General features: G+C 50.5%; 9 protein-coding genes across 9 annotated transcripts; 5 read left to right on the forward strand and 4 right to left on the reverse strand.

The window, feature by feature from the left end:
- Positions 1 to 4: 4 nt before the first annotated feature.
- Positions 5 to 876, reverse strand: VFPPC_18109 (zinc knuckle domain-containing protein; the record flags this gene model as incomplete). The annotated part of the gene is made up of 2 exons (XM_022429765.1): positions 5 to 647; positions 704 to 876. The coding sequence occupies 2 exons, from the start codon at positions 874 to 876 to the stop codon at positions 5 to 7; spliced, it is 816 nt and encodes a 271-aa protein (XP_022285177.1).
- Positions 877 to 2,324: 1,448 nt separating this feature from the next.
- VFPPC_07319 (R3H domain-containing protein) lies at positions 2,325 to 4,950 on the forward strand (the record flags this gene model as incomplete). Its single annotated transcript, XM_018286197.1, has 6 exons — positions 2,325 to 2,375; positions 2,446 to 3,227; positions 3,283 to 3,618; positions 3,675 to 3,754; positions 3,814 to 4,157; positions 4,216 to 4,950. The coding sequence occupies 6 exons, from the start codon at positions 2,325 to 2,327 to the stop codon at positions 4,948 to 4,950; spliced, it is 2,328 nt and encodes a 775-aa protein (XP_018139689.1).
- Positions 4,951 to 5,500: 550 nt separating this feature from the next.
- Positions 5,501 to 6,753, reverse strand: VFPPC_14204 (eukaryotic translation initiation factor 3 subunit F; the record flags this gene model as incomplete). Its single annotated transcript, XM_018291973.1, has 2 exons — positions 5,501 to 6,499; positions 6,643 to 6,753. The coding sequence occupies 2 exons, from the start codon at positions 6,751 to 6,753 to the stop codon at positions 5,501 to 5,503; spliced, it is 1,110 nt and encodes a 369-aa protein (XP_018139688.1).
- A 438-nt stretch (positions 6,754 to 7,191) lies between these two features.
- On the forward strand, positions 7,192 to 9,471 carry VFPPC_07320 (U3 small nucleolar RNA-associated protein 25; the record flags this gene model as incomplete). The annotated part of the gene is made up of 3 exons (XM_018286198.1): positions 7,192 to 7,349; positions 7,415 to 8,116; positions 8,169 to 9,471. The coding sequence occupies 3 exons, from the start codon at positions 7,192 to 7,194 to the stop codon at positions 9,469 to 9,471; spliced, it is 2,163 nt and encodes a 720-aa protein (XP_018139687.1).
- A 244-nt stretch (positions 9,472 to 9,715) lies between these two features.
- VFPPC_14205 (C6 transcription factor) lies at positions 9,716 to 10,219 on the reverse strand (the record flags this gene model as incomplete). Its single annotated transcript, XM_018291974.1, has 1 exon — positions 9,716 to 10,219. The coding sequence occupies one exon, from the start codon at positions 10,217 to 10,219 to the stop codon at positions 9,716 to 9,718; it is 504 nt and encodes a 167-aa protein (XP_018139686.1).
- A 324-nt stretch (positions 10,220 to 10,543) lies between these two features.
- On the forward strand, positions 10,544 to 11,668 carry VFPPC_07321 (hypothetical protein; the record flags this gene model as incomplete). Its single annotated transcript, XM_018286199.1, has 2 exons — positions 10,544 to 11,108; positions 11,166 to 11,668. The coding sequence occupies 2 exons, from the start codon at positions 10,544 to 10,546 to the stop codon at positions 11,666 to 11,668; spliced, it is 1,068 nt and encodes a 355-aa protein (XP_018139685.1).
- A 397-nt stretch (positions 11,669 to 12,065) lies between these two features.
- VFPPC_14206 (ribosomal protein YmL8) lies at positions 12,066 to 12,818 on the reverse strand (the record flags this gene model as incomplete). The annotated part of the gene is made up of 2 exons (XM_018291975.1): positions 12,066 to 12,506; positions 12,603 to 12,818. The coding sequence occupies 2 exons, from the start codon at positions 12,816 to 12,818 to the stop codon at positions 12,066 to 12,068; spliced, it is 657 nt and encodes a 218-aa protein (XP_018139684.1).
- A 536-nt stretch (positions 12,819 to 13,354) lies between these two features.
- VFPPC_07322 (hypothetical protein) lies at positions 13,355 to 14,270 on the forward strand (the record flags this gene model as incomplete). Its single annotated transcript, XM_018286200.1, has 2 exons — positions 13,355 to 13,375; positions 13,443 to 14,270. 2 exons carry the CDS (start codon positions 13,355 to 13,357, stop codon positions 14,268 to 14,270), a joined length of 849 nt encoding a protein of 282 aa, XP_018139683.1.
- A 1,510-nt stretch (positions 14,271 to 15,780) lies between these two features.
- VFPPC_07323 (delta-aminolevulinic acid dehydratase) lies at positions 15,781 to 16,998 on the forward strand (the record flags this gene model as incomplete). Its single annotated transcript, XM_018286201.1, has 2 exons — positions 15,781 to 16,023; positions 16,090 to 16,998. 2 exons carry the CDS (start codon positions 15,781 to 15,783, stop codon positions 16,996 to 16,998), a joined length of 1,152 nt encoding a protein of 383 aa, XP_018139682.1.
- Between the last annotated feature and the right edge of the window lie 1,347 nt (positions 16,999 to 18,345).

The raw sequence follows: 18,345 nt of genomic DNA on the forward strand, positions 1-18,345 counted from the left end.
CCCATTATCTGCCCCCACGGTTCATGGACTGAGTCATTGCTAGCCTTCGACTGAAGGGGCTGAGACTTCGAGGTCGAGGACGGCCAGTGTCTCGTCTCCGTTCATGATTGTTGCGCCGATCTCGAGCCCTATGATCATATCCGCGAGGCGGTCGCCTCTCATCTGGCTCTGGAGATTGTGAGGCATATGATACACGCCGTCTTTGTTCTTGAGCATCATGTCGTGGTGGGCTATTAGGCCGCGACCTTCTTGGCCTGCTTTCAGCATCTCCTACGTCCTCGCGGTCCCTATAACGGCGTTCCTGAGGTGCATGCCTAGGTGAATGACTGTCTCTTGACTCAGATCGTCCAGCTCGCTTGACAGGCGGCGGGCTACGGCTCAAGCTTCGCTCAACAGATTGTCTGCCTTGCTCCTCGTCAATGTCAGGACTCCGCCTCCGTCTCTGAGGAGGAGGAGACCTAGAGTCGCGAGCAGGTGAACGAGACCGTCTTGATGCATCTGTTGAAATAGTGGAAACAGACGCTGATGAGGCTGACCTGCGTCGTTTCGGTGATGGTGGCAGGCTCTCATTTTCTGAATCATCCCGTGCCTCCTGTTTGGCGCGCTCTGCCTCCCTCTTTTGTAGGACTTCATCCGCCACACCAGCTCTGTGAACGTATTAGCTTTCTGCTTCAAACGAATTAGTATTAGGGAAAGCACTCACTTCTTTTCTAGAGGGTTGGGAGTATCACTTGTGAGTTTGGGAAGAAGCTTTGGATTACGGAGCTGTTGTGATCTTGAAGGACGAGATACATATGGACGTTCTTGTGAGGAAGCCTTGCACTCGTAAGAATAGTGCCGTGCTAAGGAAGTTAGTGTTTTGAGCTTTGTTAACATTGAGGTCTGGTGACATATCTCGTTTTAGACACTTTTGGCATTGAACGCTCGCTGGAGTTGAGCGAGAAGGGCCGCCGCGGCCTCGATAAGTGAACATTTTGAAAGACTCCAATGGGATTTACACCTGGCGATTTACTGGAGAGATGACTTTGATATTGTGTCAAAATAAGTGTAAATGAAAATTTAGTGGCAATGTCAGATACCACTTTGCTGGCCATGAACTGGTTTGGGTGGACTGCCGTGCTACCAGACATTTGACACTGTGGCCATGGCGTATATGCTCACGTGACATCCAAATATCCTTGGCCTGGCTGTCAATAGCCATTCGCACAACAAGGAAAAAGGGCTAGATGAAATTATTTTGAAGAAATTGAAACAAAATCCAGGTAAACTAATTTTCTGTTCCCTTTCATGTAGCATTGACTTCGCCTGAGATGATCTACTGAATATGCCGTCTTCATGCCTGTAAACCAGCCCGTTCCACCTTAGTCAGCATTCACACAAGAACCCCATTCTGAGATTTAGCATTGACGGGCGATGGACCAGAGCAAGAAGGAGGCTGAGGAATCTACCGACGCTAATAAGTCATTTTCCAGCCAGCACATTTGAAAGCTCACTCGCTCGCCTCACCCTTCGCTTCTGGCAACAGCCTCACGTCCCAGCTTCTTTTTTTGGGTGTTGCTTGAAGACCAAGACCTAACGCAAGCCCCCTCTCGGCTCGACCCTTGCAATCGGCTTGAAGCATCTCTCGGACCGCCCGCAGCAAACAAAGTTATTAGGCCGTAGAGCTCGAAGTGCTCCACTGGCATCTGGTTTGGTGCGGTCTGGCACTGTAAGTAGTTGTGTCCAGTCCTGTCTTGACCTCCAGTCTAGTGTCGTCCATAGTCCCAGCCTTTGTTCTGTCGCGGAAATCCGACTTTGGCATTCGAACTCTTCCATCCACAGCGAAAACCCCCACCGTCAACCTCCCCTCCAACAACCCTTCATCTTGTCCATCGCCATTGCACCCGATCTTGAACAACGGTCCGGTGTTTGGATAGCCTATTCTAAATTTGTCCTCTTCTAGGTCCGTCCGCCTGTTGAGTTCGACAAAGGAGGCCGCTGTTGATGCGCGCGACCGGCCGTCGTCGCAGCGCACTGCTACCCGATCAAGTCTGAGCAGCTTGAAGCGATGCCTATTTAACCACGACGATGATTACCACCACTCTGAATTTTGTCCGCTGTCTCGTATCGATCGATTCTGCTTTCTGATTTCGATTCATTTTCTGTCGCTTCCTGTCGCCTTGGTCTGCGAATTGCGATTCTCATCGGACCGACCCTTGCACCCTTGTAGTCTAACATAATTTTTTGTCCGATTCATCTTCATCATCTTCCTCGAAGTCATCAGCGTTACCTCTTGTTGGATACCCAACTTTTTCGTCTTCTTCTTCTTGGCGTCAGACTTTACCATGGCGACCGCACAAGTTTCCCCGGACTTGCCCAAGCCTTCTTTTGCAAAGGTAGGTCAACAGAGAAAACTCCTTCAACGCTACATGTTTGCCTAATACTGATACCCAATGTGCCATTTAGGTCGCGGCCTCTGTCACAAAGGAACCTGCGTCAGCAGCTACCGCTGCCAAAAATGATTTAAATATACCCATCACAGCCGTCATTGCCGATGGTTCGTCCAATCACGAGAGCAAACGAGCTGCAGCATCCAAATCAAATGGAGCCGCCGCCATAACATCATCCCTAAATGACCTCAGCATCTCCTCAAAAGTCCCTAGCTTGGTGGTTGATGGACGTGGGTCGATGCTCGAAGCCGAACGTCAACGATCCCAACCAGGAAAGGAGAGCGGTTCAGATGATTCTCAGAAATGCGATTCTAGCTCAGAACTGGGCACTAAGCCACCTAGTTTAGACGGGAAGAGCATTACGTCCGGGACGACATTTGCGCTTGACGAAAAGGAGTCACTCCGCCCTGACGATAGTGCTAGTGTTAAGGCTGCGGCGGAGGACGATGACACTTTTTCCATCCGTGGTTCGCTGGTGGCTGGTTCTCGAATGAGCTCGGATGTAGCTGTTAGGACCAAGGGAATGCTGGCAGGAGACTTGGCCGAGCGACGGGCAGCCCATGCCGCGATGGGTGTCCCTCCTCATGGTATCCTCACTCCACAGAGTGCTTCGTCTGAACGTGGCCAACCTCTCGCTGCAGCTGTCCCCCTGAGTGCAGAAGGATCTTCCGATGCCCTGAACGTGATATACCGACAGGCTCCCGACGAAAAGCTTCTGGATGCGTTGGCAAGCCCTAGAGATCGGTACTTTTTACTTCGACTGGAAAAGGATGTGATTGACTTCGTTCAAGATTCCAAGTACGTCCTTTTGGCCTAAAAGGGACCTAACTTGTGCCCGCTAACAACCGTGCAGGGAACCGTACATGGATTTGCCGCCATCCAACTCCTTCTGTAGGATGCTGACGCATAAACTTGCCGATTATTACCACATGACACATTCCTATGAACCTCACATTGGGTCAGTTCGAATTTTCAGAACTCCGTTCTGCCGGGTCCCGCCATCTTTGGCCAATATGGCTCCTCCATCCAACCCATCTACGAGTAGCACGCCGCCCCCTGCCGTCTTTCCGAGGAGGATCATGCGACGTGGTCAGGATGGGGATGGTGTGGCGAGTTCCAACGCCTCAAAGCCTACATCAGAGTCAGGAAGTGAAATCAAGGACGGCAATAGGCTGGCTGGGAATCCCAAGTAAGCATATCTTGCGTATCTTTGGAACACTGAGGACGGTCAACTAATTCGCATAGACTTTCACGAGAAGAGCGCGAGGAGTTATATAAGCTGGCCCGCGAACGCATATTTGGCAACTCGGAAGAAAGCATTCCAGGTAAGCAATCTCGTCATCACTGTCCACCTTAGATTAACCGCAACTGACATCGGATCCAGAGAACGAGGGTGAAATTGGCATGTCTCGCACAAGTTCAATATCAGCTAGCAATAAGGCAGCCAACACGAAAAGAGCCAAATCTGGGAAGCAACGTCGAGACGATTCTGACAGTTTCGACTCCCGACATCAGTACACCGCTTACTGGGGACCTCAACAACAGACATGGGTACCTCAGTCTCAAGGCCAGTATATCCCTTCAGCGCCCGGCCAATTTGCTCCCCAGCCTCAAACGTCATATCCAACCCAAGCCCCTCCAGCGTACAACCCACAAGCTGCTGGCTACGCCAATATGCCAGTCATGGCACCCAACCCACCGACCTATCCCGGCTATGGCATGCCACCGGTAAGAAGCTCCCGGCTAGACCGTTCTTAGAGAAATGTGTAAGCTAACGATGTCCAAGCAATATCCACCTCAACCACCACAACAGCAGCGATTCCCTTCTGGTGGCAGCCCTATGACAACATACGGCACTCCTGTTGGTCCTGGCGCAGCACCACCACAGCAAGTTTGGGCACAGCCAGGGTATAACCAACCCTCGTTCTCTCCACGAGCGCCGGCGCCTGCGCCCGGTCCGCCTCAGGTTGGAATTCCATATGCGTATGGACAACTCCCCGCCAACGCCAACCCCAATGACCCTAAAAGCCAGCACCCAATCCCTGGCAGCTACAACCGAAACCATGCTTTCAATCCCAAGACTCAGTCGTTTGTTCCTGGTGGAAACGGCATGCCGGTAGTGCCACCTCCACAGCCGCCCTTCACAGCTCCAGGATCCCATCACGGCAGTCCACAGATTGGCACCCCGCCTCATTTAGCTTACGGTGCCTATCCTCCGTCTGTTCCTCAACCATTTGGCGGAGGGTACGTCATGGCACGGCAAGGATCGAGCAGCTCAATGCCCGGCTATCACACTGTTCCGCATGTCCCTTCACCACACATGCAACAGCCTCAACTACCTTCCATGCCAGCCATGCCTCATGTTCCTCCTCCACAGCAACACTTACCTCAAGCCTCTCCGGCCCATATTCCCGGCCGGCCTCCAGTGCATGTCCCTCAGGGGTCCGGCCAGATATTTACTCATTTACCTACCTACGGTAACCCGGCGAGTCTACCACAGAAGCCGGCCACCGGAATTTAGGGTGCATCCATACGGTGTTTAAGGGAGCAGTTGGCCGAGTCATACAGGCGCATCTGGGCATGAATGGGCTTTTTCCTTACATGTTTTTCTCTCTTTTTTTTATACTTTGGCGTTATCGGTGGATAGGATGATACAAAAACTCCACGTCTTGTGTTTTTTCCGTAGGGTAAACGCATTGTCACTAGATGAAGAGCATTACATTACATTGTTAACCATATCACCTTCTCAATGAAAAGATTGCATCACGAATTTTGAAAAAATATTTTTCCATTTCAAGTTTTTTGGTTCTAATGTCTTAGCTGCCGCGTCAAATACGGCTAACCACAACGCCATAATGATGTGTTGCATTAACACGGTGCCCAGGTTTCCCTTGTTCCCTCTCTCTCACCACCGTATAAAATAAAAGAGAGGCCATGAATAGTACCGGCCCCCTTCGTAATACCACCGGACACCTCAAGCGTCCTCCCTCATATTTCTTTAGTACTGGGGCTCCACCGAACCCACTATCATAAAAAACACATGTAATTCATGCCTGCTTTTGTTTGGTGTCTTATTCCGCAGGTTCCCTTGGCTCACGTGGCTCTCTTGGTTCTCTGGGCTCTCTGGGTTCCCGAGGCTCTCGCTGCTGGCCACCGCCTCTACCACCACCACGACCACCCCGCTTGTTTCCACGCTGACCTCCCTTTTCGCCGTCGCCCTTCGCTTCGCCGTCCTTCTCGCTGCTGACTAGGTTGGCAACTGCCAGACGCTGCGAGAGATCAATCTGTGTGCGGATAGTGTTGGCCAGGTAGCTGACCATGAGAACATCCTGGATATGGTTGTTGAAGTCGTGCTCAATCTGGGAAGCGTCCACCTTGGGGGTCAGAGACAGAGCGCTCATCAGGTACTGGCCAAGAGCGTTGTTAGGTTCCTCCTCCTCGTCCAGGACGCCGTTGATCCACTCGCTCACGCGGTCCAACAGGTTCAGCGTCTGCTCGATGGATCGTCCGAGGCTCTCGATATCTGAGACGAGGGGTGCGGTTCTGTTTTCGTTGTTCTGCGCGCTGGCGACAGCCTCGAGGGCAACACGCTCGGAGTCGCCGTAGAGAATCTTGTGAGGCACCTGGATGAAGAGGCAGCTTTCGGCGGCGCGCTCGGCGTTGACAGCCACAGGGGCGCTGATGTAGCATCTGGTCTGGATGTCCTGGCCGGGTTCGGTGGAAATGGTCATGTGGACGGCGGGATGGGGGGCCGTGCCGGTCTCAGCGCTGGCAAAGAAGTTTTGGATCAAGGCGCTGAAGCTGTTCAGCTCGGGGGACGTGGTGTACCAGCCGAGAAGGGTCTCCCTGGGAGCGGCCTTAAGGGTCAGGGCGAGCATGTTCTTCTGGTATTCGACGTCGACTTCGACTTGGTCCTCTTCCTCGGTGTGGGGGATGGCGAAGCAGGAACGGACTTCAACCTCGGTGCCATCTTCGGAGCGGGTGCCGACGAGGGCACCGATTACGCGGGTGGACTGGGCATTTTCGCGGGAGTCTCGTCGGACGGCATGATCGAGAACAGAAAAGACAGCCTGTTTGCGGGGGAGGTGAGGGTTAGTTTGTTGTCTTGTGCAGATGAGAATGGGCAGATGAAGTGTCAAGAGACATTCTCGCCATGGCTATGGACTCGGAGACCAAAGATTTTCATGGCCAAGCAGGAGGGGCATCTATGTACCTGAGGCTGGATGTTGACGGTAAGCGGGGCAATGCTCGACTGAAGCCCAGCATTGGTATGCGTCAAAGGACGCGCGAGGTGTATGAAGCGCTCGGTAGCGGCGGCGGCCATACTGGGCAAAGTTTTGTCGAGACGAAGCGGTTTCGTTCGTTCGAGGATGCGGTATGGGCGTGGAGGGGGGTCGGGAGGTTGAGTAAAAGAAGAGGGCCCGCTTAGTCTTGCTCTGTCCTGGGTCGTTTCAATTTGTTCGCGATGCCCACCTTCAGTTTTGGACCGATTTTTCGATTTGCACGGTTTGGCTGGCTCCTGCCTGGGGTTGTGCGCGCTGATAAGCCACGATAAGGAATATGTGGCTGAGCCCCCACCATGGTTGTGGCTCGACAAGGCTGCGTCTTCGCCAATGCAAGGCTGGACTTGAAGTTTGAACTTTTTTAGCGGGTCTCGACTTTGGGTGGTTATTTGTTAGGGAAACTTGGGAAGTTTTATCTTATTTTTTGTCGCCGGAACCCGTTCCTTTCTTTTCCTCCTTGTGTTCCATTTTGAGTCATTATGGGACCCCGAGGCAGAGGTGGTAACTTTAGAGGAAGAGGTGCCAGGGGAGGACGAGGTGGTCGCGGCGGCCGTGGTGGTCGTGGCAGAGGAAGAGGATTTACTCGGTATGGACCAGTGAGGCGATTTGATGGTGAGCGTCTGGCAGACAAAGATGAGTAAGTTTTTGCATGTTTACATAAGAATACTTCATCTGAACTCAGGAAACTCATCATGAAAGTAGGGAAAATGAGTCTGAGTCTGTGGATGACTCGGAAGATGAGCACCTGGATGATGTGGACGACAGCGCCTCTGATGATGAAGAGGAACAGCCCACCGCCAGGCCATACATGGCTTTACTGCAGAGCTTCAACGATATCAGTGCTCCCACAGCAAAGAGACGGAAATTAGGTCACAACGAACCTTCAAATCCAACCGAAAACTCTAGGGATGAGAAGATGGATGACTCAGGGGATGAAGAGCGAGACGATGTCGATGAAGTTGATGAAACTGAGGATGCTGAGAACGATGACGACCAACTTGAGGAAGAGCCAGATTCCGAAGATGAAGAAGAGCTTACAGATCCATTTGATGTTCACTTTGCGCATCCGAATGACCAGGATGTTGGGTTGGCTGTCAAAGCAATCAAGAATGACGAATGGGCTACGAAACGAGCGCTAGTTTCATCATTACGGGCTACCATCATGTCCGCCGGTTCCAGTAGCAAGATTGATATTCCTCAGCCATGCGGTACTGAAGGCTTGAAGCTAAAGCAAAAATTGCAGGAGACATCTGCAAAGAAGCTGGACAAGCTGGATAACGCACAGAAAGCAATTCTGCCACTGTTATTTGGATACAAGGATATCTTTCACTGTGATCGAACGGTGAAGAACTCTACTGGGTTGAGACAAGCGGCGTGTCTGCATGCTTTGAATCACGTCTTCAAGTAAGTTGCCTCTTGAGCACTTGGAGCTGCATAGTTCACTAACATTGCCCAGGACAAGAGATCGTGTCATCAAGAACAACTACAAGTTAGCCAAGGAAGGCGACGACACGGAATTAGAACTTCGGGATCAAGGCTTCACCCGACCAAAGGTCCTCTTCCTATTACCCACAAGGAATTCCTGCGCCAAAATCGTCAACATCATTCGGGATCTCTGTGATATTGATCAACAAGAAAACCGAAAACGGTTTGACGAATCGTACATCGACAAAGAAAACAACTTTGGCCAGGACAGACCAGAGGATTTCAGAGACTTATTTGAGGGCAATGACGACGATATGTTTCGACTCGGAGTCAAATTCACCCGCAAAACAATCAAGTACTTTTCTCAATTTTACAATTCAGACATACTCCTTGCAAGCCCTCTCGGCCTCCGAATGGCAATTGGCTCAGAGGAGGAAAAGAAGAAGACCGACTTTGACTTTTTGAGTTCCATTGAGATGGTCATTGTCGACCAGGCGGATGCGTTGCTCATGCAAAATTGGGAACACATAGAGTACATTTTCGAGCACTTAAACTTGCAGCCAAAAGATGCGCACGGCTGCGACTTTAGCCGTCTTCGAAACTGGTACCTCGAAGACTGGGCAAAGTACTTTAGACAAACCATTGTCTTGTCGGCCTTCAACACACCTGAACTGGCTGAGCTCCAACGATCATATTGTCACAACTGGGCTGGCAAGATTCGCCTGCAGCCCGAATACCAAGGCATGATTCAACAACTGGGCATCAAGGCAAAGCAGACATTCTCACGGTTCCAATCATCATCCGTGGAAAAGGACCCTGACGCCAGGTTCGAATACTTTGTCTCGACCATCGTACCGACACTTGTCAAGCGTGTCAAAGATACAACTGGCACGCTGCTTTTCATTCCCTCATATCTCGACTTTGTCCGCGTGCGTAACTATTTTGCCAATTCGCCCATCATGAGCGACGTGACCTTTGGCGCCGTGTCAGAATATACCGACGTTCCTGAGGCTTCTCGAGCGCGCTCCCATTTCTTGTCTGGCCGCCACCGTGTGCTGCTGTACACGGAGCGAGCGCATCATTTCAGACGGTACCAGTTTCGCGGAGTGCAAAGGGTCATATTCTATGGATTGCCGGATAATCACCTCTTTTATAAGGAGATTGCGGGTGAGTATCTGGCTAAGAGCGAGCAGGACCTCAAGATTGAACCGGCGCAAGGCACTGTACGGGTCATGTTTTCCAAGTATGATGTTATGAAGCTGGAAAGGGTGGTGGGTTCAAAGAGGGTTGGGAAGATGATTCAGGAGCGTGGCGATACTTTTGACTTTGTGTAAATACTATGAAGGGAGTGCAAATTACTCGACTAACTCGGTAACACGGAGTATATACAACGAGATATTCCACTGGCTGCCGTAACTTTTAGTCTAGACTCAGCCGGGGAATGCATTTGCCACCGACTCTAATGCATGATCAAGTTGTATTATCTATCAAAATGCCACTCAGATGTGCGAATGTTATGTACCTTGGCTGAACTCAGCTATCTGTCATTGTATGGGTTGCAGCCTTCGTATACCATTCCTAAACCCCTTGCCTCCTCAACCTACCCAGAAACTTTTCATCCTCCACCTCTTCCATCCTAATGCCAAATAGTTCCGCATAAAGCGGCGCAAGATGATGCGGGCCACAAGGCCGGGCATCACCGCTTGCCCGCCGCTTCTCAAGGAAATCCTTGAGTACATTGCAAATCGCTTCGTCCAAAGACTTTCCGATAATAGCTTCTGTGGCCACGGAGGTGATTTGGGGCCCAACTTCCACATCAACCGTTGCGCTCTTCACGACTTCGGCTTCCTGAGCAGTGAAATACGGTGAACTGATGTATTGTTCGCAAATGGTTGCGTTCAGCCTTCTGGCAGAAGAAGGATTCTTTTCAACGTTGCGAAGGTCGTGTATTAGGACTCGGACCTTGTATCCTAGGTTGGAATCTGTCCTAATGGCCGATGTGGTCTGAGGTATTGTTGAAGGTGCTGGCGATGATGCCCGTGGGCGACTCGCTTTTGTTCCATGTCGTTTTCCTTTCGCCATTGTTCCCACGTGGCTTCTGTCACGACAATAGGAATAGTGTTTAGTATTGTCTGCGTTGTGAAATCAACTTGAGAAGAAAGTGAGAAAGTGAGAAAGTGAGAAAGTGAGAAAGTGAGATTTGGTGAAGAGCCTAAAGAGCAGGGACCGCTTGATGTGAAGGCAGGTTGGGGTATAAATAGGGCCTTCGATAAAGTCTTGTGATTGTCTAGTGGAATATGTTATACAGAACTCTAACGTACACATACTTTCCAACCATCTTCTTCCACTGTCAAACTTCGCCTTACTGAACTCTAACCTGCGACTGCGCCTGAGACGCTCGCCAGCATGTCCCCCAAGAAAACAAAGACCCAAAGCCAGAAACAGGCTGGAAATGGGCGTCAGCAATTATGGTTCTTTCTGAATGAAGGAATGAACAGAAATTCTTTCACCCAAGGCGCTTATACCTTTGAAGAGGTCAAAAAGCATACCATGAGTCTCCAAACCTGCATTAAGCTAAGTGGAGGCAAGGGAACCGTCGAGGAACATTCTTTTTACATTCATTCCGACAGTATGAGTTCCGCAGTGCAAATGCTTAATGACGAAAGTATCATTGCTACATACAATCTTTACTGCACGAAAGATAATGTGGTAACTGTGATAGTTCGAAAAGCTACTGAGCCATCCCCAAATTCTTCCCGCACTCCTTCCCACGCAAACTCTCGTTCCTCGCGACGAAGTTTGTCCGCAAGTCATGGAATTTCTGTGCCCGAAGTACTTATCCAGCCAAAAATACGACACAGATCGGAGAGTACTGATATGGAGACTATGGAGAAGATTGAGGACGAACGAAACATGGTGTCGATGGTCTCTAACGAGAACGTAATGACTTTCACAAAGGATTACTTGCTGGGTAAATATTGTATTACCCCAAACCTTTTACGACATGCTAACAATTCATTGATGATAGGTTGGATCGAATCCCAGCTTACGGACTTGAAAAATCCAACTGAAGTTACTGTCCATTCTATTGGACCTAGTGGAATCTCGCAGCCTGTTCAGCTTACCGCGGATATTTGGCAGAGAAACTTACTCCGAGGACCATGGAAAGAACCATTCATTAGGATTTGGGACGATTTCATTCGGGCTGAGTCCAAGAAAGAAGAAATGCTTTCCGAAATCATGACCAATAACCCACGGTTTCACCAAGGTTGCCTGGAGTTTATTTATGACCTCCGAAACTATGGTAACAATAAGGGTTCACGAGCTCGTTTAGAAGGAAACGGTCACAAGTTTTACATCGGGGCTCCATACTTTGATGATGCCACGAGAGACAGGATTCTCCAGCTCCCAAACTATTGTGGTACTCTCCAGCTTGCCCTGGAGGATTTGGAAAGAAAGAGATCTGGGAGCTCGATCTGCGCTTCGCATGACCTATCGCCTATTTTCGAGTCCGCTCTGGGTGTTTCTTAGGATAAAACGCAAGGAAGGGGCAAGGTGAATAGGAAGGAATTTGGCGGTCTGAAGTTTCGAGCGAAGGAAATTGTGAAGAAAGGTAGCAAGTTTTTTACTGGCAACCGCAGTTAAGGCTTGACTGGAAGGCATTGTTCGAGATAGCCATTATGATGCAGGTTTCGGTGTCATACGCCTCAGAATCTTCTCGGGGCCTGGGTAATCTTCTGTGAGATTATGCCTGCCAGGTGAGGCTAGAAGCAATGGTTTAGCTTTGAAAATCTACTTCACTTGCCCCTGTTTACACAGCGTACACTTGATAGTCATGATATTGGTATATAAAATACAACGTACAGCATATTTGTACATGGCGGATAATCCCGCCCTCGCCTTTTCTTCTCCCCCATCCTTCATCCATCTACCTCTTTGGCTGTTCCTCCTTTTGTGTCTGCACGTCGGCCGCAAGCTTCTGCACCTTTGCACTCTCTTCTCCCGCCATCTGTGCCGCCTCCACACTGTGTCCATCATCCGCAACAGCTGAGTCAGATGTTTCAAGAGCCACAAACCGCTGCACCAAGTCCTCGAGGTCTTGCGCTCCGCGAAACTGCGTCACCTTCTTCGTATTCTGCAACGTGAGGGGCGTAGATTGGCGACCCAGCAGACGATCTCTGGCAATTGCTTTGGCTGTCATCATGAACCGTGAATCCTTGGGACCGTCAACGAATTCGAGGATAGCACTCTCGCCTTGGTCGTAGGTGTTTTTGGGTTCGGTACGGACGACACGGGTATAGCCGCCTTCTCGGGTGATATATCTGTTTCGCAATTCGCCAAAGAGCTTGGGAAGCAGTACATGTGGTGTCTATTTCCTTCGTCAGCTTTCCAACTCCCCAAAACTGGATGTCCAGTGCGACCTCAATAGGCGCATGGTTTGATCGTAGGATTTGAGTCCACGTACGTAAAGAATCCCCTGTGCTGATCTCCTACACGGCTCATTGTCTCGCTTCGCCAGCGTAATCAGCTTCTCTGCCAGCCGTTGGGCCTCCTTTGCCTTTGCATATGTGGTCTGGATATGCTCATATTGCACAAGTTGGGTCACCAAGCCTCGCAACAGAGCTTTTCGGGCAGATGAGTTTCGGCTGAGATGCCGGTATTTGACGAGACCACCGGCCATTCTGCAGTCACCGTCGTCGAGAAATCAGCGATTCGGTGCAATTGGGCGTGTTGGTACTGGCGCGCTGTGATGATGGACCTTTTCAACTGGTACTCAATAGACCAAAAAAAGGGTCGATGTTGATTGTCGACATGCACTTTGGGTAGGTGGTGAGCAAACACGGCTCCGGATTGGTTGAGGCGAATTTTTTGGCCTGAGCGGACCTGTGCCATGCCGCAAACCCGGTTGATTTTCTGGGCGCGGGAACTCGAACAAGCTCCAGCGCCAAAAACGACGTCAACCGAGTCGAGGACCGAAAAAACCCACGCAGCAACACAAATTCCAGCGCATCACAATCTCGCGAGTGTCAATTGACCCGCTGCGTTTGCTGCTGCACAGCTACACGCCTGCTGCGCATCATGAACTTGAGCAAATAGACGGGAATTTGCAGTTTCTTGTCTCCTCCCATTACCGTCTGACAATCTCGTGCTCCGAGCACAAGGCTCCCGAATCTCCCTCACCTCCGAGCTAGGACTTGGCTCTACAACACAGTCACGATGGGTTTCGTTACCGGCTTTGTACGTCACTATATACTCTCCGACTAGCACTTCACTCTGGCGATTCGTACTAATTCAATTGTTACAGACTGGTGGCGTCACCTTGACCCTCTCCCTGGCTTATCTCTCCGTCCTCGCACACCAGCGAAATCGCGAGCAACAAGGCCGATCTTTACGCGCTCAAGCCCTCGCCATCCAGAGCCTCATCGACCCCATCCCTCAACCGTTACCGCCTACCCGATCTGAAGTCGCTGCCGCCAAGCGAGCCGAGGCTGTAGAAGTTGCCAAGGAGCGATGGAATGAAGAGGTTGAAAACGCTGTGAAATGGGTACAGCACACTGACTGGGAAGAAGTCCGCGAGGGTCTCGAGGACCGCATTGGGGCCTTGTGGGATACGCTTTTCGGAGAATCAATAGAAGATAGCGCCGCCAAAGCGAAGAGCGAGGTCCAGTCCCTGTCGCACAAGGCCAAGATGGACGCAGACGGCGCGGCAAGCAAAATTGCCTCCAGGGCAAAGGGGGCTTTCAAGCAAGCCAAGGTGGAAGGAGAAGATTTCGAGGCCAAGGTCAAGGATAACGCTCTGCAAGCAAGACTGGCTGCTTGGAGGGAAGCCCAAAGGGCTGAGAACGAGGCCCGACAAAAGGCATCAGAGGCTGGAGGTGCTCTCGCTTCAACGCTGGAAAAGGGCAAGGAGAAGGCTACCGAAGTTGTGGGCAAGGTTAAATCGGCCGTTGGTCTATCAGGTGCTGGTGCCGCTCCTGGATCGGTTGGCCTCCTGGGTGTAAGCCCTGTTTCAAAGGCTCTGGATCAGAGATTTGAGAGAACCGGCAATGATAAGCGTACTGTCGCGCAAGTGTTGAAGGAGAGGTATACTCAAATGGATAAGCGTGACAACACGGTTCTTAGGGGATTATAGATGGCTTTGGTTTGATGGCCTATTATACCTTTTCTTTTGTTGAAAAATGAAAATACGTCTCAGGTGGTGGGTAGAGTTGTGTATTACTACGATTTTAGAGATTCAATTAGAGTCAATGGATATGTTGGGATAGTTCAGTTTGGTTTCTAGTGTTGAGAAGGACGCTGATGTCGAACTTTCGGTGCATATCATGGACAGCCAGGTTGGTATAAGTACCAAGTTGCCACGCACCCAAGCAACGAACGCAGATGCTATCAAATTCTAACAGACAACTTCTCACGACTATGTAGAAATAACCTATTTGACTCTCTGGGGAATAGCCTAGGAAAAATCAAGCTCTTTGTTCACAAGGTGTGTCGTTACGAGTAGCAGGTGACATGGCAATGTCAAATCGTGCTCATTTGCTCTGCAACGCGGGCGTTGATGTCGCGAAAGAGATTGCATCAGACATACATGATTGGATTGAAATTACAGTGCCATTTGGTAAGTTTGTGCTTGTATCGGGATACAAGTTGTAGAAGCTATACTTCGTGATCTGTGCATGAACCACCTGCTCGCCAATATGCAAGCACAGACCCATGTCCCTTTCAACATGTGCTTCGATCTTGACCTTTTAAAAAGGAAATTCAAGTCACCCTACAGGTTTATACTATGAAAGACCATTGTACGCTGGTCAGCTTACAATCACACCAGCTGGCAATCAGTCTTGAGATTATTTGATACCGCATGGAGATATCTCGGCATGTGACTGTAGCGGTGACACTTCACAGTCAATGACAACATTCACGGTCAAGGTCTCACAACATCTGCAATGGCAAACATTCTCACATAACCTCGACGGAAGATCATAGTCAACCCACCATACCCTCAGCTTGACCTGTCGAAATTCCCATTCTAATGCAAAAATGATAATTGATTGCCGTGCCTCCACGCCGGAATCACGAGCATCCGAGTGCCACTACGGATTGACTCAAAGCCCGCCGCTTATCCCCGCATTACCATTTCAGCCATGCTGATTGGACCGAGCCCGTCCTTCAAGACCCGACGGCCGTTCCGGAGCGGCAACACCGCAGTTCCGAGGTACTTCCACACTCTACGAAAGGCGCACACCGAGCATTGTTACTTGCATTGCGCCTTCCACACTTGCATGAAGCCGCAGCCAAGCAAATTCGAGGAAAATCATCTCAACCGCACACCACAACTTTCACCTTCTTTTCCCTTCCAACAACTTTTCTGCCGGCCGTTTTGTCCAGCAAACCCGCGACCTCTTGATTGTCAGTCTTTCGCCAGCTAACAAGAGTCAATTTTCGCAAACTCGAACCGTATCCACTCGCCAGGAGTGTGTTTGTGTCGAGTTGTGTCGCAAGTTCTTCCGTCCTCACTATTCGCCCAGTTGCACACGTCGCCACAATTGTCTTGCAATTGTAGCACCGATTCCTCGCCAAACCACAAATCCTCACTATCAACGAGGTTCAATTGAGCGAATCCGTATCCAACATCATCATTCACAATGTCGTTCTCCAGTCTTGTTCAGGACCTCTCGCTGCGCGACAGCAATGGCTCTCGCAGATCCGCCCCGCCACCATCCATTTCCACTGCCGATGACCGAACTTCACACATATCTCGAGCAATGTCGTACACCAGCACGGCTGCCACCAGCGTGAGCATCTCTGGTGGCATTGGCAGTCAGTTACATGGTGGCTACTTCCACCCTCTAGCCCGCTCGTGGCAGGCTGAGCGCCAACTGACCAAGGTGAGTGCCGAAGAGTGAGAAGACTCTTTCCCATTCAAAATGTGCCACTAACACGAATTCCTTCAGTCCATGTTCATTTACCCAATTTTCATTACCGATGGCCAAAACGACATGAACTTGGTTGCCTCGCTCCCCGGCCAGTACCAGATCAGCGTTGACAAGCTCGTGTCATTCCTCGAGCCTCTTGTCCACAAGGGTCTCCGCTCGGTCATGCTTTTTGGTGTCCCCATGAAGCCTGGCACCAAGGACGCTCTCGGCAGCGCTGCTGACGACCCAGAGGGCCCTGTTATTCAAAGTATCCGCCTCATCCGCCGCCGATTCCCGCAGCTCTACATCTGCACCGACGTTTGCCTTTGCGAGTATACCTCTCACGGCCATTGCGGCATCCTGCGAGACGACGGCAGCCTGAATAACCAGCTCTCCGTCGACCGCATTTCTGACGTTGCTATCGCCTACGCCAAGGCCGGTGCTCACTGCGTTGCACCCTCAGATATGAACGACGGGCGTATTCGTGCCATCAAGCTCAAGCTCATTGAAGAAGGTATCGCTCACAAGACCACTTTGATGTCCTACTCTGCAAAGTTTTCGGGATGCCTGTACGGACCATTCCGTGACGCCGCCGGCTCTGCGCCATCCTTTGGAGACCGCAAATGCTATCAGCTCCCTCCCAGTGGTCGTGGCCTTGCTCGTCGTGCCATCGTCCGTGACATTACCGAGGGCGCGGATGTAATCTTGGTCAAGCCTGCTGGTCAGTACCTTGACATCATTAGCGACGCCAAAGACCTCGGCAAGGACCTTCCAATTGCTGCCTACCAGGTCAGTGGTGAATACGCCATGATTCACGCCGCCGCCAAGGCGGGGGTATTCGACCTCAAGAGCGCTGCATTTGAGGCAACCGAGAGTATTCTACGAGCTGGTGCTACCATTGTCGTCAGCTACTTTACCCCCCAGTTCCTGGACTGGCTTGAGAACTAGACTTGCATTTGGGAATGGTTGACGTGATGACGGGTTTTACACGAAACTGGGTACATGAATGGCGTTTGGAGCATTAATATGAACTGGTATTTGAAAGCGAGTTGTACATGTCGGTAATGAATTTTTTATGCAATGGACGATTAAAAACTGGAAAATTGGGGTGGCATCTAGAAGGCAAGTAATGACTGGGAAGATTTGAACCGGTGGGTGGTATATGGTAAAAGCAAAATGCCATGTTTCAGTACATAAAAATAGCAAAGCAGCAATTGCAAATGAAAATCACATCTTCTCCACAGATTAACCATTACAATAACCTTTGGGACATAGCATGTAGTTCTTGGGGTAGTGAGCCAAAAGCCACACCGTCCGTTAACGCAACTGACAATATCTCATTCCAGCCTACAGACTCGGCGGACAGTCCAAGGACTCCTATCTTTGGGATCTGCAAGCTGCCTCCCGTTTTGCAGTGGTACTTCGTACGGTACCCAGAAAATATTGCATCCCGGAAGGTCATTTATAGCTTGTGGGCCAATAAGCAAGGGAGGTACGCCATCACCACTCGAGGCCAAGGGTACACTGTCAGCATCTGAGATGAGCAATCAGAAGCTATCAGTAGTTCGGAGTAATCTTGATATCTTTGCATCACTCTGTTTCCGTACAGTTCGAATATCATAACGACAGATGACAGTTTTTGGGTATGCTGTCATGCTGACACACGAACTACTCAGCTGTAACACGTGTAATGAGTTGAGTGTTTGGCCAATATCTGAAACCCGCACAAGTCGGAACTCGACTGTCCACTAGGCTCAGTGGCCAATTTAGATCTGAAAGAACAGGCTGTTTGAAGCAGCTATGTCGATGTCCGGATTTCTCTGTTATACAAAGAAGACCGTTTAATTCACCCTATGGATGACTTTGGGGGAAGCTTGTCATCGATCGTACGTTAAATGCGTCCTGAACATCTTCAATTTGGGCGTCATAAGGAACCTCGGTCTCGTGACACATTCGAACCAGATATTTCGCCATGGGGAGGTGGTGCAGGGGATCACACCTGCTAATACCGAATTAGCAATTGTTCCGCTTTTCTCCAGCGGGCTTGGGGCTGGATATGTTGGATATTGATTCTGACAGGATCCTCGAGTCGAGTCCGGAGCAGTCATGTTGCACAACGGGCATTTTGCAATGCCAATCCCAACTTGAAACGTCCAAGGGAAACACAGATCAGCATGTGGGAACCGCCAAAGGGGGGTGTGGGACGCCGGGGTGCCTGGGGGAAAGCGGGAGGCGTTTTGGCGAGTGTCATGTAGCCAATAGGTCCCCTGTGATGATGCCAAGTTTCTGGTGCCG

This window comes from Pochonia chlamydosporia, chromosome 7 (genome assembly GCF_001653235.2).
Source record: "Pochonia chlamydosporia 170 chromosome 7, whole genome shotgun sequence".
NCBI classification, from domain to species: domain Eukaryota; kingdom Fungi; phylum Ascomycota; class Sordariomycetes; order Hypocreales; family Clavicipitaceae; genus Pochonia; species Pochonia chlamydosporia.